General features: G+C 55.0%; 1 protein-coding gene across 4 annotated transcripts in view; it reads right to left on the bottom strand.

Annotated features, from left to right (window-relative positions):
* Positions 1-869: 869 nt before the first annotated feature.
* The window catches only part of LOC111149763 (protein tyrosine phosphatase, non-receptor type 5), a 53,498-nt gene continuing 35,297 nt past the window's right edge, over positions 870-19,070 (bottom strand). For 2 of the 4 annotated variants that reach the window (XM_022507021.1, XM_022507020.1), the window contains exons 4-15: positions 14,165-14,358; positions 13,486-13,593; positions 13,170-13,247; positions 12,461-12,702; positions 11,092-11,281; positions 8,700-8,784; positions 4,979-5,058; positions 4,647-4,784; positions 4,019-4,129; positions 1,751-1,911; positions 1,547-1,660; positions 870-1,122 (exon numbers count right to left, since the gene is read on the bottom strand). In XM_022507021.1, coding sequence (XP_022362729.1) covers positions 1,029-1,122; positions 1,547-1,660; positions 1,751-1,911; positions 4,019-4,129; positions 4,647-4,784; positions 4,979-5,058; positions 8,700-8,784; positions 11,092-11,281; positions 12,461-12,702; positions 13,170-13,247; positions 13,486-13,593; positions 14,165-14,358 — 1,595 coding nt within the window. In that variant the 3' untranslated portion in view covers positions 870-1,028. Of the gene's footprint in view, positions 1,123-1,546; positions 1,661-1,750; positions 1,936-4,018; positions 4,130-4,646; positions 4,785-4,978; positions 5,059-8,699; positions 8,785-11,091; positions 11,282-12,460; positions 12,703-13,169; positions 13,248-13,485; positions 13,594-14,164; positions 14,359-19,070 lie in introns of all 4 variants that reach the window. The other 2 variants (XM_022507022.1, XM_022507019.1) reach the window with 2 other exon arrangements.

Raw genomic sequence — 19,070 nt, 5'->3', positions numbered from 1 at the left:
GACACCAAATGTCTCTGTCTGCCGTGGAATAAATATTTAAAGTCAGCAATAAAAACACGTGGCTCCAAGATAACACATGTTGCCAAGAGTCATGCACGCCCTGCTGCTGGGCTCTCAACACACGCATGGACACAGGAACACGCAGAGCGACACGCAGCGGGACTGCTGGGAAGGCTTTCCCACAGGGACACAGAGAAATGTTTCACACAGATCTGGGGCCCAAACCCCACCCCGCCCTCAGAGCTCCCCCTTCTTCCACCCCCACTGGGGCCCAGGTCCTCTGGGTTCACAGCCCCCCCTCCGTCCTTCCCCTCATGCCTCACAGGCTGGTCACTGCCTCCTGAGGGCATCTGACACCAGGAGGTCACCCTTGCTGTGACATTCCTCCCTCCCCATCCCAACCCAGAGACCTTTCCTCCAGCTGAGATCTCTCAGTCAACTCCTCTGGAGGTCCCCATCCGGTCCCCGTAATTGGGGCAAAATGCAATCTGCTGCATGGGAAGCGGGGGTGGGGGCCCGAGGCAAGTGCCTCGGTCTGGGCTGCTTTGGGGCTGGAGCTCACGACCCCTTTCCCGGGCTGAAGACACAGTGGCCGGTATAGACAGCAGAGATGGGTGGACAGACAGACACACTGCGGCAGGACACTTGGGAGTGCGGCACAGAAACGTTTTGGATCAAGTAGCAATGGAACCATAGTTAAAAACTGAGGCCCCAGGTCTGCATGGCGTGGGTCAGGCCCCAGAGCCCCAGGCCTGGCCTGGCACATCCCTTCCCCTTTCCGCCCCCCTCCCCAGTATGTACAGTAGGAAGAGCTATATTGGGGGGGGCTGGGGCCAGGCCAAGGCTGATGGAGGAGGAGGAGGAGGAGGAGGAAGGGAGGGAAGGAGGGAGCAGACTGAAGAGAAGGAAGCAGGAGGGGCAGGGATGGGGGGGCAGGCCAGGCCCAAGGCAGGGCTCTGCACGCGGCCAGGGTGGGGGCCCAGACTCAGGTTGAGTGGTGCCCAGAGGACCTCAGGGCAGGAGTGCCATCACTCTGGGGCCTGGCGGGACAGCTGCTTCTCGTAGAGGCTCATGACATGGTGCACGAACTGGTATTGCTCGCATGTCTGGATCATGCCGCCTCTGGGGGCAGAGACACACGGGGGCATGGGGTTGTGGACAGATGGGCTGTGGGAGGGCGCCCCCAAACCCGTGACTACCAATCATTTGCAAGGGGCCTTGTCTCTGTGTAGAGTGAAAAGTCCGATCCCTGCCAGCCACCCCCTCTGCTCCTTCCTGCCCCTCCTACCTCCACACAGATAGCGGGGTAGGGATGGCATGCCCCTCTACCTCTCGCCCCTGTCCTTCTGCTCACCAGTGGTGTTCCTGTTCCCTCCCCATCCAGCCTCCAGCTGTCTGGATCCAGCTGTCCTCTCTGCTCCCTACCTACCAGGCAGTCCATTTGCAGTGTGTCCTCTGGCCCCTGACCTCGTGCGTGCATCAGTTTCCCCCTGCTGCCCCGGTACTCTGGTTCCCCGTGGGCCCCCACCCCTGCGCCTGGGCTGACCTGTCCTGGCGGAGCTGGCACGTGGTCTTAAGGATGTCCACCACTCCCTCATGCCTCAGCTGCTGGCAGCAGATGCTGGTGGCAATGAAGCAACCCGTCCTGCCGATCCCCGCGCTGAGAGTGGAAGGATGCCAGGGTAAGGGACAGGGCATCTTCGGTAGTAGGGAGGCCACCCTGCCCAGGGGGCCGGCCGCGGAGACCCACCTGCAGTGGACGATGATGGGGGCACAGCGCGGCCCCTCCTGCTGGGCTGCCTCCTCCACCTCCCGCACCAGGTGCAGGAGTGGGGGCGCCCGGTCTGGGGTTTTCTGGTCGGGCCAGGACGTGAACCAGTAATGTTTCAGGCCTCGCTCTTCAGTCCCGCTCTGTCCAGGAGACAGAGACCCACCCTAGATACACGTGAACTCTTAGACCCCACAAATCAGCCCACAGAGGGGATGGGAGGAGCAGCAAGAACACAGCGAGGAGGGCCCAGGGAGTGGGACCGATGGCCTCTGCCGTCTACACCGTGTACGGCTCAGTGGCATCAGAGACCCAGAGCCAGCTTGGTAGTGAACGCTCATCAGTGATGCTGGCACTGGTCTTCACTGGCCAGTTCTGCCCCAGCAACTCCAGGATCATCCAAGAGAGGCGGAGTCCCTCTCCAATCCACTCCTGTCCTCTGGTTCTTTATCTTGACAAACCACCTGGTCACCCATTAGTCCCTTGCTCGGAATGCCGGGACTCTCCCTCTCCCATCACTGCTCTGCTCCGCCTGCTCTCCCCTGGCAAGTCTTGTCAGTTTTCTCTCCTCCGCACCAGCACAACCTATGCTTTGGCTTTTATCATCTCTGCCATCTCTCACTCTTCCCTGACTCCTCCATCTCCAACACGGCCAGACGTGGTCTGCAGCACCAATCTGGACGGGCCGCTATTCTGCTCAGAACCCTCCCAGGGCTCCTGCTGGTCTCCGAATAAACCCATTCTTCTCAGTCTTCAGTCTGGCAAACAGGAACCATGGTCCAGGGTCTAGACCTCCAGGCCCTTCTCCCACCCCTATATACTAGTACTCAATGCTCCTGTGTTCCAGTGGTCTGTAGATAAAACCTTGCCCCACCTCCCCCCACACCCTCAAGGCTAGTCTATCTTCCATGCCTTTCTTTTTTACTTTTTTCTCTGCCTGGGATGTTCTTCCCCCTTGTTTGCCCCACAGTCAATTCTTATTCATCCCACAAAAGCCCAGTCAGCACCATCACTTTCAGGAAGCCCTCTCTGAGCACCCTGGCTAACAGAGGGTCGGTCTTCTGTTTTCTCACCCATCACTAGCTTGGTACTTACCATCTGTGGGTGCTCCTCTAGGAGAGAGTACAGGCTTTGGACAGCTTTATGTTACCAGGACACAACCCGGAATGAGGCTTAGGGTGGACGCTTGTAAAGACTCATGGACAAAACTAAATACCCCCAAGCTGTCTGGCGTCACTGACACAATGAGGCAGCCCTCACCTCACTTCCGCCTCTTTCTAGGGAAGCAGAAAGCTGGTTCCTTGGGCCTCTAGGTTATCTGGCTATGGTGGCTACCCAAGCCTCAACCCCCACCTCCTGGCTCTCTCATGCCCTCCGGCAAGGACTAGATCTCAGAGGTCTCAGGTGGCCACTGCCCTTCCAGGGCTGAGCGCTTTGACACCCCACCTTCTACCTTCTCTGGTGGGAGACGGCCAATCAGAGGGACAAGTCTCAGGCCTTGAGTTTGACCCTGTAGCTGCCAGTGTCAGTAGACTTCAGACTGTTTCTGGATAGAGCACCAGCTTCCTGGTGCCTGGCTCACCTCTTCCAACCCGTGGGGTTATGCCATTGGGCTCTACTTTCCCCAAACATGGGTCTTATTACTCAAGAACAGAACCCATTAATCCTCCTGATTCCAAAGGAACAGTCTCCTCTGTTATGCCTTGCATGGAAGAAGCTCAACTTCAGGGTGGGAGGGTACCCCCCCCACACTCTTCTGTGCTGTTCTGTATTGTTCATATAGCATATGCCTTTTTTAAAAAAAATATTTTTTGTGTAACCCTCATGTCCCTGTGAAACCCAAACGCAGCAAGGAGCGCCTGCCCTCTGGTGGACAGGTTGCGTACTACAGGAGCTCAATGTGACAGTGGACCTTCTGTTTTAAGTAAAGACAGTGCTGGAGGCTTTTGGAGATCCCTCATCCAGGCAGTCCTGGACTTGAGCGTGTCTGAAGCAGAGCTGGAAAGCATTCAGAATGACAGTGTAGACACAGAGAGAATCCAAGAGCTTTAAATGCAACTGAGGTTTCGTCATGCCTCTAGTCATCCACCCCTCCCCCATCCCTGCTTATGGATACACCCTGAGAATGCACAGGCCTGGATCTCAGCTACAGGGGAGTCTTGGACCCTGTTATCTGTGGTGCCCCCTGACCCCCGTCATGGCCCTGTCCCCCATCCTCCCCACCCGGCCCAGCCCAGCCCCTGGCCTCACCCTGAGGGAGATGAGTCGCAGCCGGTAATCCTCAGTGTGAATGACTTTCTGCACGATGATCTCCACACCGTCGTATACCACCTGCTCCTCCGGCCAATACTCAGTGCACTTCTGCAGGGGCCCAGACCAGCTGCTACACTCACAGTCCCCGCACCCCCCAGTCTCCCCAGTGCCCCGCCAGGGCCAGCAGGGCAAGATATGAAAGGGCAATGGGTTCGCAATTCGATAGTGCAGAGTTCAAATCTCAGCTTTGTAACCTGTAGGTTACTTCCCCCTTCTGAGTCTCAGGTCCCTCATCTGGCAAATGGGAGTAATACCTACTTCAAAGGACTCTTCTGGGGATTTGAGTAAATGGGCTGGTGCCAGTACAGGAATTGCCAGAGTGAGCCCTGGCTGGTGGGGAGGCAGCCAGGCAGCCTGTTTCCCATCACAGGGTGGCCCGTCTACGTGGCCCGGAGCAAATGACCTCCTTGCTCGGCTTCCCATGTCCCCACTTTGGCGGCAGGCTACCAACCTCCCAAGACTGTCCTCAGGAGGAATATGGAAACAAGATGCTCTGTGAAGGGCACAAAGTGGCAGACCCCTGGGAACAGCACAGTGGAGTGGGGTCGGGGTGGGGGAGGCCTACCTCGTTCATCTCCTCGATGTTGGTGATCATGACGATGATGGGCGTGTGCTCCTGCCACACCATGCGCCAGAAGTCCCCAACCGTGCTGACGATGGGTCCCTGAGTGGCGATGTACACCTTCTCCTCCCCACCATAGCCCTGTGGCCAGCCAAGTCCAGGCTGTCAGGGCCGGATGCAGTGCTCCCTGGGCCTAGTCCCCACACTCAGGCCTTTCCCTGAGGGGTGGGGGTTGCTGGTGGGAGCCACGCTGGCTTAGGGCCAAGCCTGGAAGGCAGATCTTGTGGGCTCAGGCCTCCCTTTCAGGGAGAGGTCACAGGGATGGGGCTACGTACCCGGATGTAGTTGGCATTGATGTAAGAACTCAGAGGGTCTTCAGGGTCTGGTGAGGTCAGACACACTCTGCTGTGGGGGTCTGGGGCGGGGGGAGACAGGTGAGGCTGGTATTTGACAGGTGCGACAACCCCTTTAGGGCAGGGCCCCATCTTATCTGGCCCACTACAGGGCACCCGCATTTCTTTTGAGACTCTTGAAATTTCTCCTTCCCCTGCCCACTAGCCAAACACTGGCCCATCTCTGTGGCCCTGGCTCTCTACCTCTGTGGCATCAGTGCCTGCCCCTTGTCTGTGTCCCTTAAGCTGCCCTGGTCTCTCTGTGCCTCATGTTCTGGAGAGGACAGAGCTAAGTCAAGTAAAGAACGACCTAGGGGACACATCCCCATCAGCAGGGACAAGCGTTTGGCACACATGGTCACTAATGTGCTGGGTCTAATTGAAAAGCACACAGTCTTCCTAAGCCTCAATTTTCCTACCTGTAATAAGGGGGTAAAGCTGCCTACTTCCTACAGTTGTTGGAAAGATAAATAAGAAAACAGCTGGGAAGGTGTGATGTAAACCGTAAAGTACTTTGTAAATATAAAGGACTGTTGAGGTTTGGGGGTAGAAAGCCAAGGGAGAGCACAGGGATGGAAGGTGTGGAGCCTTCTAAGCCTGCCATCCACCCGCGGGATCTCAGCAGCCGATGCATGTATGCACAAACAGCTTTTTTCTTTTTCTTTTTTCCAACCCATTTGCACATCCAATCCCGCAGTTACAGAGTCTTACAACCTCCTGCCCCTCTCCCTGGAGTAGAATCTGTTCTGTTCCAGCTACAGCCTCCCTGGATGGAGTCTTCTCTTGGTGGTGAGGAGCTGGGACAGACACAGGGAGGCTGCGTGGGGTATTTGGGGAGGTGGTGGGGGGCCCTGGGCCTGGTTTCTGCTCTGGCTCTGTCACCAGCTCCCTGTCTTATCCCTTCTCTGGGCTTCCCTTTCTCTCCTGAATAGGGAGGGCTGAACTAAAGAATGTTGCCAGCACCCATTTCTGGGGCTCTCCAAGGCAGGACAGGGGAGCTGGAGAGCTGGGTTCGAGTCCTGATGCTATGACTTGCTGGTAGTGTGAACGTGAACCATTAACTTAGCTTCCCCATGCTCTGTCTGCAGACTGGAGACATCCCTTCCATCCTAGCCCTACTGGTCTTGTAAAGGTGAAAGGAGTGAATGGTAACTTGTCCCTAGGCCAGTAACTTAGCCCAACACGCACTATGTAGCCCAGAGCTGTTACGACTGCATTTATTACCAGCTTCCCTAGAAGTTACTGGGTAGAGAGAATCCCAAACCAGGGAGGGGAAACAGGAGACACTCATAAGCCTCTGTTCTCCCTCCCTTTTATGCCCAGCCCCAAGGCCTGAGGTCCTGGCAGCTGATCTGGGGACGGGGCAGCAGAGGAGGAAGGGGAAGGGAAGGCGACGCTGGGTGGTCCAGGCAGAAGAAAGGAACAGGGAGGGAGTGCTGAGGGGCCGGGTCCCTTTTTGTGGATACCTGCCCAGATTAGGGGCTAGAAGTGGGCAGAGAACCCTCGGGCCAGACACCAGGGCCTTTGGCATGAACTGGGGACACGATGAGCCCACTGCCTTTGTGCCTGGCACTGTGCTTAAGGGCAGGGACTCCTTGACAAAGGAGGTAGGGTCCCTGCCCCCAAGTACTAGGCAGGCAGGCAAGCAGTGGGTGGTCTGACCGCTCCAGGCTGGGTGTGATGGCCCAGTAGGGGCACAGTAGGCGACACCATTCTGTCTGATTCCAGGGCACAGGCCAGGATGGGGGATGGAGACATGAGCTGGAGAGGAACCAGCTGATAGAGGGTCTTATAAACCGCGCTTCTAAGGCTAGACTGGAACACAAGGAATACAAGGGTGATAATGACAGTTTCTAAGGAGGAGAAGGACACGACTGGATTTCTGTTTCGCACCATTTCTGTGATAATGGTAGACAATGGGCAGGAGGGGAGAGCGCAGGACTCAGGAGACCCGTCAGGAGATTACTGCCTGGCCCAAGGCCAGGGGCATTACGTCCATGCAGTCTTTGCAAATGGTGCCCCTGGAACTGGGCAAGAGAGACGCCCTAACCCACAAAAGTCACATGGCAGTGAGGATGGAGAGGGAGAGCTGATCCGAGAGACGTCCATTCGTTTGTTCATTCATTCATTCCCTCCCTCCTTCACTCAGATAGGAGCAGAAGGTCTACTATGGGCCAGGCACCATTTTGGTATTTGGGAAACACAGTGGCAAATGCACAGAAATCCCTCCCTCATATCTCGTCTTCTGTGCTGCCAGCTGGGGTTACCGGTCAGTCTGTCCTATGAACTGCCCTTGGATCTGTTCCTCCCATTAGACTGGGAATGCCCTGTGTCTCATTCATGCCTCCATTCCCAGCCCCTGGGGCGGGGGTTCAGCCAATGTGTGCCCAATGAATGAGAAAACGAGCCTCCCAGCGCCCTGGATCTGGCAGGCCCCTGTCCCCTACACCCCCACGCCAGCCCAGTCTCTGAGGCCCAGGGTCAATTCTTGCTGGCTGCGGAGGATGCTCTGTGGGGGCTCCAAGGCCTGGAGGCTCAGAGCTGAAGTGGCTCAAGAGCTTTCAGGGATCCAGTGGGGACCAGGAGGAGAGGTGGCCTGGCTCCCACCCACCCCCACGGGCCATTCTGAGTGAGCAGCAAGGCCCTGGGTTCTGGGGGACCTGAGCCCCTCCCTCCACAGGGGGCTGGTTGGTTGGAAGGTGACAAGATGAGGAAAGAGGTGAGCAGCCCTGAATAATGCATCCTGGCCTTAAATGGTGCTTTGTTTAACCGGAACTACCTAGAGACTGTGTAACCATAGCAACCACAAGTCGATATTTTAAAAGTTAAAAATAAGTCATGACATCTTACATGTTGTTGGAGATGCTGATGGCAAAACTGCTTTTTTAAAGCCTCGTTACTCCATAAACTGAGTGGAGTAGGTTGGTGGGGATTCACTTTCAACAAGTCACCTCCTAAGCGAGCCCTGGGGCCTGGGGCCAGAATTTGGCAAGGGTGACAGGCAGATAGGGGCTTGATGAAAGTTATCTGAAAATCACACCCCAGGGCTGAAAGAGGAGTGTTAGGTAACCTGGTCTAACTGCCTTCAAAGGGGTAAAATCCCTCTCAGATCTGCCAGGGGATGGATCATGCAACACCACTTGAATACCTTGAGTGGCGGGGAGCTCACGCTCTGGCAGACAGCTCATTCCCTTGTGAGGTGGCTCTTGCTGTTAGAGGACTCATAGTCCGACCCAACTCGACTCAAGGTAGACAAAAGAGCTTGCTTGATTCCAGGGTCAAGGAGGTCCAGGCTGAAACTCAGTTCTGCACTTCCTACCTATGTGACTATGGGTGAGTCACTTAACATCTCTGAGCCTTATTTTCCCCTCTTTAAAATCTGCCCATTCTGAAGAGATAAAGAGGCCTTTAAACTCCTGTCTGGGAGCTGCTATTATCCTCATTCTTTCTCTCTGGGTTTCCACAGCCAGGGCAAGGGTGAAGGAATGAACTCACCTCTGCCCTCACAAGGGGGGCCTTTCCCTTCATTGGGTACCCCCAACCCTCCTCCTCTTCTCCTGGTGACTCTGGACACCTAGCTCTAGGGTTGAGGTCTTCCTCAGGGCAAGGGGCACTGAGGTGAAGGTGAGCCCATCCCTACCCCCTGGGGCGCAGAGTTACTCACTGGGAAGGATGGTTTTATACCGGTTCTTCCGCACCAGCCCAGGGATGTCATACTCCTTTGGATCCACAAAGTTCATGGGGATTTCCTGTGAGAGGAGGACACGGGGGTGTTAGCAGCTGTGGGCTGCCTCTCACAGACGTTTGAATCCAGCACTGGTCAGCCCTTAACTTCTAGCCCAGACACTTGCTTGAATGCATACATTCATTCAGTGAACATTTACTAGTAAACGAGTCTGCACGTAAAAAGCACTGTGAATTGTGTCTGGCACATAGAAAGTGTATAATAACAGTTATTATTACAACTGTTGATCCAGAGCCAGCCTGGCATGTAGTAGATGCTCAGTAAATGGCTGATGAACAAGAACAAGAGAAAAAGTGACCCAGCCAATTCCCGCCTTCTACCACACGCCCAGAGCTGCAGTCAACCTGAGTGGCTTTGCAGATCCAAGGGCCCGCCCTGGACATCCCCACCTCAGGAGCTCGGCTTGGGCAGCTTGCCTTGTGGGAACATCCACCCCATCCTCCTCTTCCTCTGTCCTGTCCACCTTAAACGACACCTCCTCCAAGAAGCCTTCCCCAATTCTCTGGCAGGAAAGAAGCCTCCTTCTTTGATGTATTTGAGCTTCTCAATCTTGTTTTGTGTCAAAAGCCCCAAGTCCAAAGTTCTCTGCTTGGCAGGTGAGATGGCCTGGGATCGGGTCTTTGTTTCTGCCGCTCCCCGAATCTCCCTGCCAGCCCCGCCTCTCCCGCCGACAGGGGACCTGCTCTCCAATTACATGTCTGTCTCTCTTCCCTGCTGTGAATATGCCCCTTGCCCTCCTGCCTCCAGGTCTGAGCTCCCAGCATTCCTTCTGACCTTTCGCAGGTTCAGGAGCACTGTTCTCACCTTTCTCCATCTGTCCAAACAGTTCCCAGCCTTTAAAGTCCCCTCTTGCGCCCTCCCCACTATTCCTGGGGTGACTCCCCAGTGCCTCTGGCTTCTTTGCTCCCCCTTCACCTGTCCACATGGCTCAGTGTCTGACCCCAGACAGGTTCACAGTGTCCACAGTTTCAGGACATAGTAAGTATGGGCTTCAAGGATCACTATACTCAATTTCTAGGGTTACTATGAGAATCCACCCCCCCCAAAACCAACATGTACAAAAATGCCCATGGAGTGAGGGTATAGGCTGTGTTCCCCTGTCTCTGGGCCAGAGTAACAATGATCTACTGAACAGGAAACACCAGAGAGGATGCAAGCCCCTTCTTCAAGGAGAGGTGAGGGTGGTGGGAACTTACAGCAAAGCTGAGGGTGGGGTAGTTGGGTAAGACTTTCTGGAAGCATCCAGTGAGGGGATGATGTGAGCAGATGCCTGAGAAGAGAAAGGCCTGGGGGTGGGGGGAGGTGGTGGTCCAGTTTGAAGTGGACAGTCCCCATAGGCGTGGGAGGCTGGCCCAACTCAGCTAAGATAGGCCATGCCCAGCCCTGGAGAATGTGGAGCTGTGGGTCAGAGGGCGGCAGAGGCTTTCTCAGAAGAAATAGCCATCAGGTCCAGGTAGGAGGCAAGGTGGCCTGTGCAAGGGAAACTGAGAGAGGCACATGACTGTCCCATCCCCCTGGCTTCTCCCAGGAGGGGCTCTCCCCAAATACTCAGGGCCCCTTGCCCTTTTCTGCCCACACTGGTGGGTGAGTTCCTGGATGGGTGAGTTTGAGTGAGGAACGCACTTTTGGGCCCAAGTCCCTTCCTTCCTCCTCCTTGGGGACCCTCCTGCAGAGAAAGAAATGTAGGGGTACACCACCTTGGGTGGGTAGAAAACTTGTTAATTCCTAGTATCAGGAAGCTCGCTATTGCTCTGCACCTAAGCCTCATTCCAAGCTTAGTTTCATCAACAAAAATGAAGGTGATATTGTCATCTCCCACGTCTTAGCTAACGACCGGCTGAGCGCTCAGGCAGGCAAAGCAGACATGTCATTTATTGGGCCCCTCTAAGTCCATCAGGAGGCAGCTGGAGGCCCTTGCAGGGGTCTCGGGGGCTGGAGGTGACTGGAGAGTTGTCAGAGGATGAACAGTGCTTGGAGATGTTGGGCAGCAGGAGGGAAAACAGCTGAGTCAGAAGGAAGGCTTTCTATCACTTTCAAAGCACAGTGCTGGGCAGTTAGGACTTGGGGACGCCACTGGACACGAGTCACTGGGCTGAGGGCTCTGCACATGTTAGCCATCTCTTTAACCCTTGCAACATTCAGTGATTTTTATCCCCATTTTCCACACAAGGAAACTGAGGCTCAGAGGGAAGCAGCTTGCCCAAGACGGCAGGAGAGCTGATGGACACCCCACTTCACTGCCTGGCTGGATGCATGACTGATGTAAGCGGCAAGGTCTGCCCGCTGCGGGTGGCTGGCTGGGGGGACTCACAAAGAACTCTGCCTGCAGCAGGAAGGGGTCCAGGGCCTTCTCGTGAAGCTCCTCGGCCTGCAGGACCCGGGAGGCGCTGAGCAGGTACTCCCGGGCTGACTCCTCTCGTGGGGACATGAGGTAACCAAAGCCCTCCTCATTGCAGCCCGGTGTGCACATGTCCAGGGTCAGGGAGACGTTGGAGCCCCTCCTGGAAGGACCGGCAAAGGGGGAGCGCATCTCAGAGGTGGGGAGGCAGGAGAGATCCAGAGTGGGAGCAGGGGGGCACCCAGGAGAGGAGTGGGAGGGGGACAGCACTCCTGTGCGAGGAGTACGAGTCTCAGCCCTGAGGCTGAGGCCTGACTCCCCATCTCCTGCCTCCTGCAGCGGAGTCGCTAACCGAGGGAGGCTGGGGGCCCCAGTTCCAGAGGTTCCATCCAAGGCAATCTCAGCAAAGCCCTCCCTGGGCTCTCTTCTGTCACTGCTGTCCCAGCCCTGTGGCCCCAGGTAGTCATGAGAGTGGGCACCTGCCTAGAGCAGAGAAGCAGGGCTCTACTCTCTGTGTCATGGCCTTAGGCCCACCAGTCCTGGGTAAGGCTGCCAAGGAGTCATGGACATCTCCTCCAGGAGAGGTCAGGCCCCTTGGCTGTCAGGGGAGGAGGGAGTCCCGGGGCGGAACACAGCAACACAGATGTCTGCACTAGACCAGCTCCACTATCATGTTCAGGGTCTACGGCCCAGGGCAGCTGAAAAGCCCTCATTATATAGGAAGGGAAACTGAGTCCCAGAGAGAGGACAAGAATTGCCCAAGCTCACACAGTAAGGGGATGGCAGAGCTGAAACCGAGAGAGAGGTTTTCTGACTCCTCATCCAGGGCTTCTTCCATGACGTCGTATGGGTTACGCAAACCTGGTGTGATCTGGCTTACCCAGCAGGGTTCTGAAAAGAAGGTGCTGACACCTCCCAAATTATGCTCTAGGGAACACTAGGGGACACTCTATAAAAGTATGGATGTAGGGTTCACTCTATAGAAGTTGAGGAATGCCACAGGCTACCTCCTTGCTGATTTACAATGAACACAATCATGTTAAAGGTCCTGACAAATCCTGTAATAAATGAACCTACCCAAACTTGCTCGAGTGTGGGAATTTACGTGTGACTGTACACACATGTGTACCTGTGTATGCCTATGTGCTCATGTGCAGTAACAGCATTTACCTTGGGCCATTCTGATCTACGTAATCAGACCTGAGGAGAATGTATCTACACTGGTTAAACTATGAGACTGGCTCTGACCTCCACTGGGAGTCAGAGTCAGGGGCCTGCCCTTCTGATGCACACCTGAGACCTCAAGAGCCCACAGAGCCCACCCCTTCTCTGCCCTTCCCACCTTTCCTGTAGACCCATGGACTTGACAGTCAGCGAGGCAGGGTCGGCCTCGGGCTTGATGTCCATCACACAGTCAAACACAGGAGTCTCAGGGACGGGGTCCAAGTCCAGGAAGTCATCCTCGGCCTTCTCTTCCATCCACTCGGAGTAGGTGAAGGAGGGCTGGCGGCTCACTGACTGGCGCCTGTCCTCAGGGGGCGGTGCGGTGGGTGGCTCTGGGGGGGCCCTTAGGAGGTGCCATGCCTAGTTGGGAAGATAAAGCATCATGGACCTGGGGCCATGCTGGCTAGCCCTGGAGTGATGGGGTAGCCATGAGATTGAGCCCCCTGCCCTCAGTGAGTCTAGAACAGCCCTGCTTTCCTGGGAGCGGTGTGCATGGCACTGTCACCTAGATGGGAGCTTCAAGCCCCCACTTTACCCCCTGCCCCCTCCCCTGCCTGCCTTCAGTTTTCTGGGGATTGAGATCTTCTTGGAGGGGTGTGGGGCTCCTACACTAGTCTTCTCTGGCCTTGGTCCTTCCCTCAGCCTAGAACACCGCAAACCCATTTTCGAGAAGAAGGTGCCCTTCATCCCAGGCTGGGCACACTGGTGTAAGGAGACAGATGCCCTGACCTGAAACATCTAGCTTGGAGATCATATGGGAGCTGGTGGGGGCTGGGCCTCTGGGTCTGAGGAGGGGAGCACTGAGGTCAGGTCAGGAGGCGCCTTACCAGGGTGGTAATGAGGATCACAGACAGAGTAACCAGCAGCAGACTGGGGACTTCCCAGGTCCCAACACCCAGCCAGGCCTGGGGAATGCGAAACAAATAGGTCAGAGGGTGGTGGGGACGCAGTTCTCATCCATTCTGACAGTGACAAAACTGAGGCTCTGAAAGTTGCCAACCAGGGCTGGGTGGGGAGCAGGGAGAAGGGTTTTAGGGGTGTGGAAGTATCTTCTGAGCTCAGAGAAGCCCCATCCAGGGCTTGGTGACACTGGAGGTCCCCAGTCGCTCCCTCCTACCTGGGAGCTCCCTGGAGCTTACTCACCGTGGGTCCCAGCTGTTCCAGGAGTGAGAACAAGGAGGAGAGGAAGTCTGTGGCATTCTGTGACCAGATGGGGCCATAGCCGCTGAGCCAGATCACCCCGCAGGCAAGCTGGGGCAGCCGGGGTAGGGGGAATGAACTGAGTTTGGAGCCTGGGCTTCTTGCCCTCGTATTCCCCCTGCAGAGCTCACCTGCAGCCTCACCTAGCCCCCCCAAAGTCCAGACTTCTACGACTGAGGGAAGAGGCCAGGTACTGCGTGCACGGAGAAGGCCTCAGGATGCTCCCTGCAGAAAAGCTGACTGGAGGGAGCCAAGATAAAGCCCCTCCCAGAGGGGATCTCCCCTCCCCAGCCAGGTACATACATAAAAGGAAAAGTTTCCAGAGCTATCTCCCTAGACAGGAAGTCCTTGGAGAGATCCCTGCAGGCCTGGCTGCTAGGGAACCCTAAGTTCTGCTTCTCGGCTTAGGGAAGGCAGGCTGTGAGGGTCTTAGCTAGCGAGGCTGTAGCTGAGAACCCCAGCCTCCTCCACACACCGGCCAGAGAGCTTCGAGTCACCGAGGGGCACCGAGAAGGCCCCTCATCCCCCACGAGCCCCAGGCGGCCATCTTGGCGAGGACGTGGTGGGCTCTCCCTCCACCTGCCCTCTCTCCAGACCCTCGTGAGGCCCGAGGTATCCTTACCAGGAACTGCGAGGCAGCCAACAGGCACAGGCTGCTCCTGACATGGAGGGAGTGGCTCCCGGCGCCTTGAGGTGGCGGCTTCTGAGCGGGCTCCGAGGGCGGTGAAGGCGGCAGGGGCGGAGGCATCTCTCTGGGCGAGTCCATGAGCCCTTCGGCCTGGTCCAGTGCCTCCATCACTACCGGCTGGGGGAGACCTGTGGAAGGTGGACAGATGCCTGGTGACTTGGGCCCCGGCGACCCACGGCGGCCCGCTCCTTCTGGGGTGGCTGTGGCTTCCTCTCAATCCGGGATCAGTCAGCGTGGCTCCACTTCCAGCCGTCACCCTCGATTAGCAAAGCAATATTCACCTACCTTCGTCAGAAAGAGCTAAGTGTGGGTGGACAAATTATTTCTCTTTTATTTCTCCGGTAACAGAGTTAAAATGGCAGGAGGTTTTTCAGGGAGTTAACATCGCTGTGTTTACGCAGTTTCATTCTTTTCCATTTCTTAAGGAAACAAAAAACAACCACCTCAAACTCAATTAAAAGGGAGAGAGAGAGAGAGAGAGGAAAAAAAAGACACGGCATAACCAGGCCGTGACCCCGAACTGCCCTCCCACGCCTGCCTTCCAGATTTTTGTCTCTTGTGGTCTGTGGCCTGACTGGGGCTGGAGGCCAGACCCTGGACAAGATCCCAGCTGTGCACCCCTTCCCCACCTCAAGGCCGCACACAGTGGGGGCGGTTGGGGTGTGTGGAGGAAAATCTTGGGGTATAAAATCAATGTCTAATGTCTCGATCTAGTTCTGGGTCTGTCCCTAGTTGTGTGACCCTGGGAGAGTCACCCCTTCTCTGGGCTTCGGTTTCCATACCTGGGGGAAAACAGAGGTTCAGCTCGACCCTTGGGTTCTGTACTGCTTTATGGAGCCCTGGTGCTTTCTCAGAAGCAACGGGTGTTACCAAGAGCTCTGAGTCCTTGGGATGGAAGCTCTGCTTGTCCCCATTCCATACCCTGGGTTCCTTCTCAGATTATTTCAACACAGGGTTCCACGAGTAAAAACATGTGAACACCACTGGCTTAGATCTGAGGAACTGGCCATAGGGAGTCTATCGGCATCCACTCTGGTTGAGTCCCCGGTGTTGGATGTCTCCATTGGAAGACACAAGGTTTATCCTACTGCCAAGAAGAGAGGGGCTAGCCAAATGGGTGTTTAACAGCTTGACAGTGGGATGGGGCTGTCCACACAGCACCGTGTAAATGGGACAATGGACTCCTTTCCTAGCTGGGTGACAACGGAACACCCCTAGCCAAGACCACGTGAGGCTAACAGTTTTTTGTCCACGTGCTTGCTTGCCCACTGGACACACATTTACTGAGCTTCTTCCGTGGCCTGGATCACCGGTGTGGTGCAACGGGCCCAGGTCCTGGTGACCGCTCTATCTGGTTCCTCCCGGGTTCCTCCTTCTAGATGCTGACCTGGCGCGGCTCCCCACGTAATGTGATCCAGCCACACTCCTCGCAGTTCCTCAGGTGAGCTCACCTTTTTGCTCTGTGCACCCCCACCCCCCATGTTTTGTACCTACTAGTCCCTCTGCTCGGAACATTCCTCCAACCTCCTGCTCCCCTCCCCTGCCCACCCCCCCACACTCTGCCAAGTTAACTCCTCTTCACCTTATAGAACTCACATCACATGTCACCCCTGAAGCTGGTCCTCCCCTGCCACAGTTTTCCTAGCATGCCCTGCCTCTCAGTACCACCAGCAGCAACAATACATCTGGAATGTGGGAGACCCTGCTCGAGTGCTTTATGTATGTGTGACTGTCTTCCCTCATCACAGTACTCCTATGAAGTCAGTACGACAATGACTATCATTTTATAGAAGAAGATGAGGTACAGGGAGGGTATAAGACTCTGCCCCGGTCATTTAGCTAAGAAGTCATTGAGGCATGTTCAAACCAAGGCAGATAAATGGGCTCTGGCTGTGGCTTGTAAAATTATTCACTGAATATCATCTCTCCAACTTGTCTGTAATTTCCACAAGGGCAGGAGTGGAGCCCGTTTTGTTCATCGTAACTGTCCACAGCATCTAGCAAAGTCCTGACAGGTAAGTTGACAATAAATATTTCTACCAAAATATTTATGTGCAGGATGGTAGGCCAGTGTTAACCACTCAGTTTTCTTACCAGATAACTGGGGATGACGATACCTTCCTCAATAAGCTGTGATGAAGACTGTAAATACTATAAATGAAACACTCAGCATGGCACCTGGCATCTAGTAGGTGCTCAATAAATGTCAGATTATAATAACAACGTTAGCTCCTAATTCCTGCCTTCAAGAGGTTCCCAGTCTCATGGGGAAGACAGACCAGTGGATACACGCCCATAATCCACTATATTCATTGGAAAATCCAAGTGCTGGGGGAGTCACTGAGCACACAGCTCAGATCCTGGCCCGCACCATGAAAAGGAAAAACTGCTGCTAAGGATGGGTCCTGCAGGAAGCCAGAACTTTCCACCGTTGAGTTGCAGAGGCTTGATTGCTCAAGAGACGAGGTCAGAAAAAGCGGTCAAAGGGTGATGCCAAATTCGGAAGGGCAGGAGGGGTCCAGAGCCCAGAGGTCACCTGGCTTGGCTCTACAATGCATAACCTGCAGACTATGGGCTATTCCTCCTTCTCCTTGGGATTCAGTTTCCCCCTCTGAAAAAGAGGGGCTTGAACTTGAACCTGGTGTCTCTCAGATGTTTCTGCCACCCTCAGAGGAGAGGGGACATGGGTTTTCAGGAGAATAACGGCAAGCTCTCACGATTTTGGACCTTGCTGCTTTGTTTTAAAATTCATGGGTGCTCTGGGTTCTATGCTATGGCGTATCTGTACTTGTTTTGATATTAAAATAATGGGCTTTTACCCCCTCCCAAAGCTTTGAGTCAAATTTCTCCTTCAGGAAAATGCTCTACAATTTATCCCGTGGCTTTGCCCTCAGGGGTACACGCACCTCAGTCTGAGAAGCGTGGAACCTGCAGGCAATAAGACATCATGCCATGGTTATAAAAGATTCTGTAAATGAATATTTAATATCATGGAAGGAAATTTCGATGGTATGGTGAAAGGCAAGGTGACAAAACAGTATTCTCTTCTTGGCCTTAAAAATTAAGAAAATACAAATGTGCAGATAAGAAGGTGGTAATGCCCACCATAAGATGGGAAGTTAATGTGAGATGCTGCTTGGGAAGCACACTGCATGGCAAACTTCTGGCATACAGTAAGTGCTCAATAAATGCTGGATACGGTAAATGGAAAGAACAGAAGCCAGGTGTTCACAGTGGTTCTTTGGAGGAGGGGGAGAGGAGAAGAGGGCTTTTTTCACTGTTTATATATTGTCAATTTCCTCCGATACACATACACATACAGTGATATGTAGATACATAAACACACGTGTGCCCAGATACATACACACATATACACATACACATGTATTTATATATAGTGAAAGAAATACTTAGAAGAGGGACCACTGCTCTGAGTTCAGACACCACGAGGCCTCGTTGATACTCCTAGATTCGGGGCCCTGACTGTCATACCTGTCCCACCTAAATGCATGAGGTGGGACATGAGAGCGCGAGAGTGTACGCAGCTCTGTAACCCACCCAGCAGCGTAACAGCCACTCCCAAGACAGGCCCCCTGATGATGCAGGGTCACCACTTTTCTGTATAAAAGACAGCAGGTCGATTGCCTGGCACCTTGCGGGGGCTGAAGGGGAACTGCAGGCTGGTAGGACCCTGTACGCCCATCTCAGAGAGAAAAAGTGCAGGCTGCTCTTCTGTTTTGTTTTGTTTTGAAATCCAGAGGGCACCTGGCAGTGAATCCCAACTGATGGGTATTCACTGAGCACCTGGGAGACGTTGTTACCTTTCAGAGCAGGCTTTACCGAAAAATTGTTCTGGGCAGAACGCGGACGCTTGATTCAGGAAGATACGTTTTCAAAAACACAGTATATCGTGCATGTCGTTTTGGAGGGGGTCCACAGACTCTAAGTTAAGCACCTGTGATCTCGGATGCGGGGAGCAGAGGTCTGTGAGAGAAAGCAGTGGAAGCAGGGGAGGTGGAGAACAAGCTCGGGAACTGTCTCTCTTTTAGTCTCTGTTCATTCAGGCATGAGCCCAACACACACAGATTGGGCACCAACTGTATACTTCTCTGAGCCCTAGGCCAGGGTCTCAAGACACAACAGTGAACAAAACACTCTCTACCTGCAGGCACCACCGTGGTCCTGGCCACGTTTGTCCTTTCGGCTTCCGGTCCCGCTCCTAGAGATTAGGATGTCAGCTCTCGCACTTGCCCTGCCCACCCTGCCACTCGCTATCCTGTGGTGGGAGCGGGACCCCTCCCCGGGCTGGCTCTGCACTGTTCACAGAGTGCTGCTGCACACGCAGTTGCGTTGGCTTCCCTGGGCAGCCCCGTGAGGCAGACATCAGCATCATCAGCCCCGTTTTGTCGGTGAGAGGCGGCTGCTTGTGTCAAAGGCTGGCTTTTCAATAGTTCGCAGCGAGGTAGCTGCCTTGCCATGCGTGAAGCCCTGACTCAGAGGCAGCTCGCTGGCTGACGACGCTGTTAGGCAGGGCTCCTACCGGGCTTGCCTCCTGCGCAGGGTGGAGGGGAGTTTCCAGGCTGGCAAACGGAGGCTGAGAGAGGTCAGATGGCTTGCCCAAGGAAGCCAAGACCTGGGATTCAAACCCAAGGCTTCTGGACAGAGAGTGATCTTTCCAGGCTTGCCCGTTTGCCGTACTGCTTATCAGGAGGGGTCACTGCAGCGAAGGAGGGAGGCTGTGAGAGCCTGGGAGGGAGGGAGGGAGTCCCCACGTCTGGCGGAATCCTGAACCCTCACGGGCTGCAGGGGTGGGGGTGGTAGTGCAGCATTTGTGCCTGAC

The sequence above is a fragment of the Enhydra lutris genome, unplaced genomic scaffold (genome assembly GCF_002288905.1).
Source record: "Enhydra lutris kenyoni isolate GAN:26980312 unplaced genomic scaffold, ASM228890v2 scaffoldscaffold22, whole genome shotgun sequence".
In the NCBI taxonomy this organism is placed as follows: Eukaryota; Metazoa; Chordata; class Mammalia; order Carnivora; family Mustelidae; genus Enhydra; species Enhydra lutris.
This window is presented reverse-complemented; position numbering and strand designations above follow the sequence as displayed.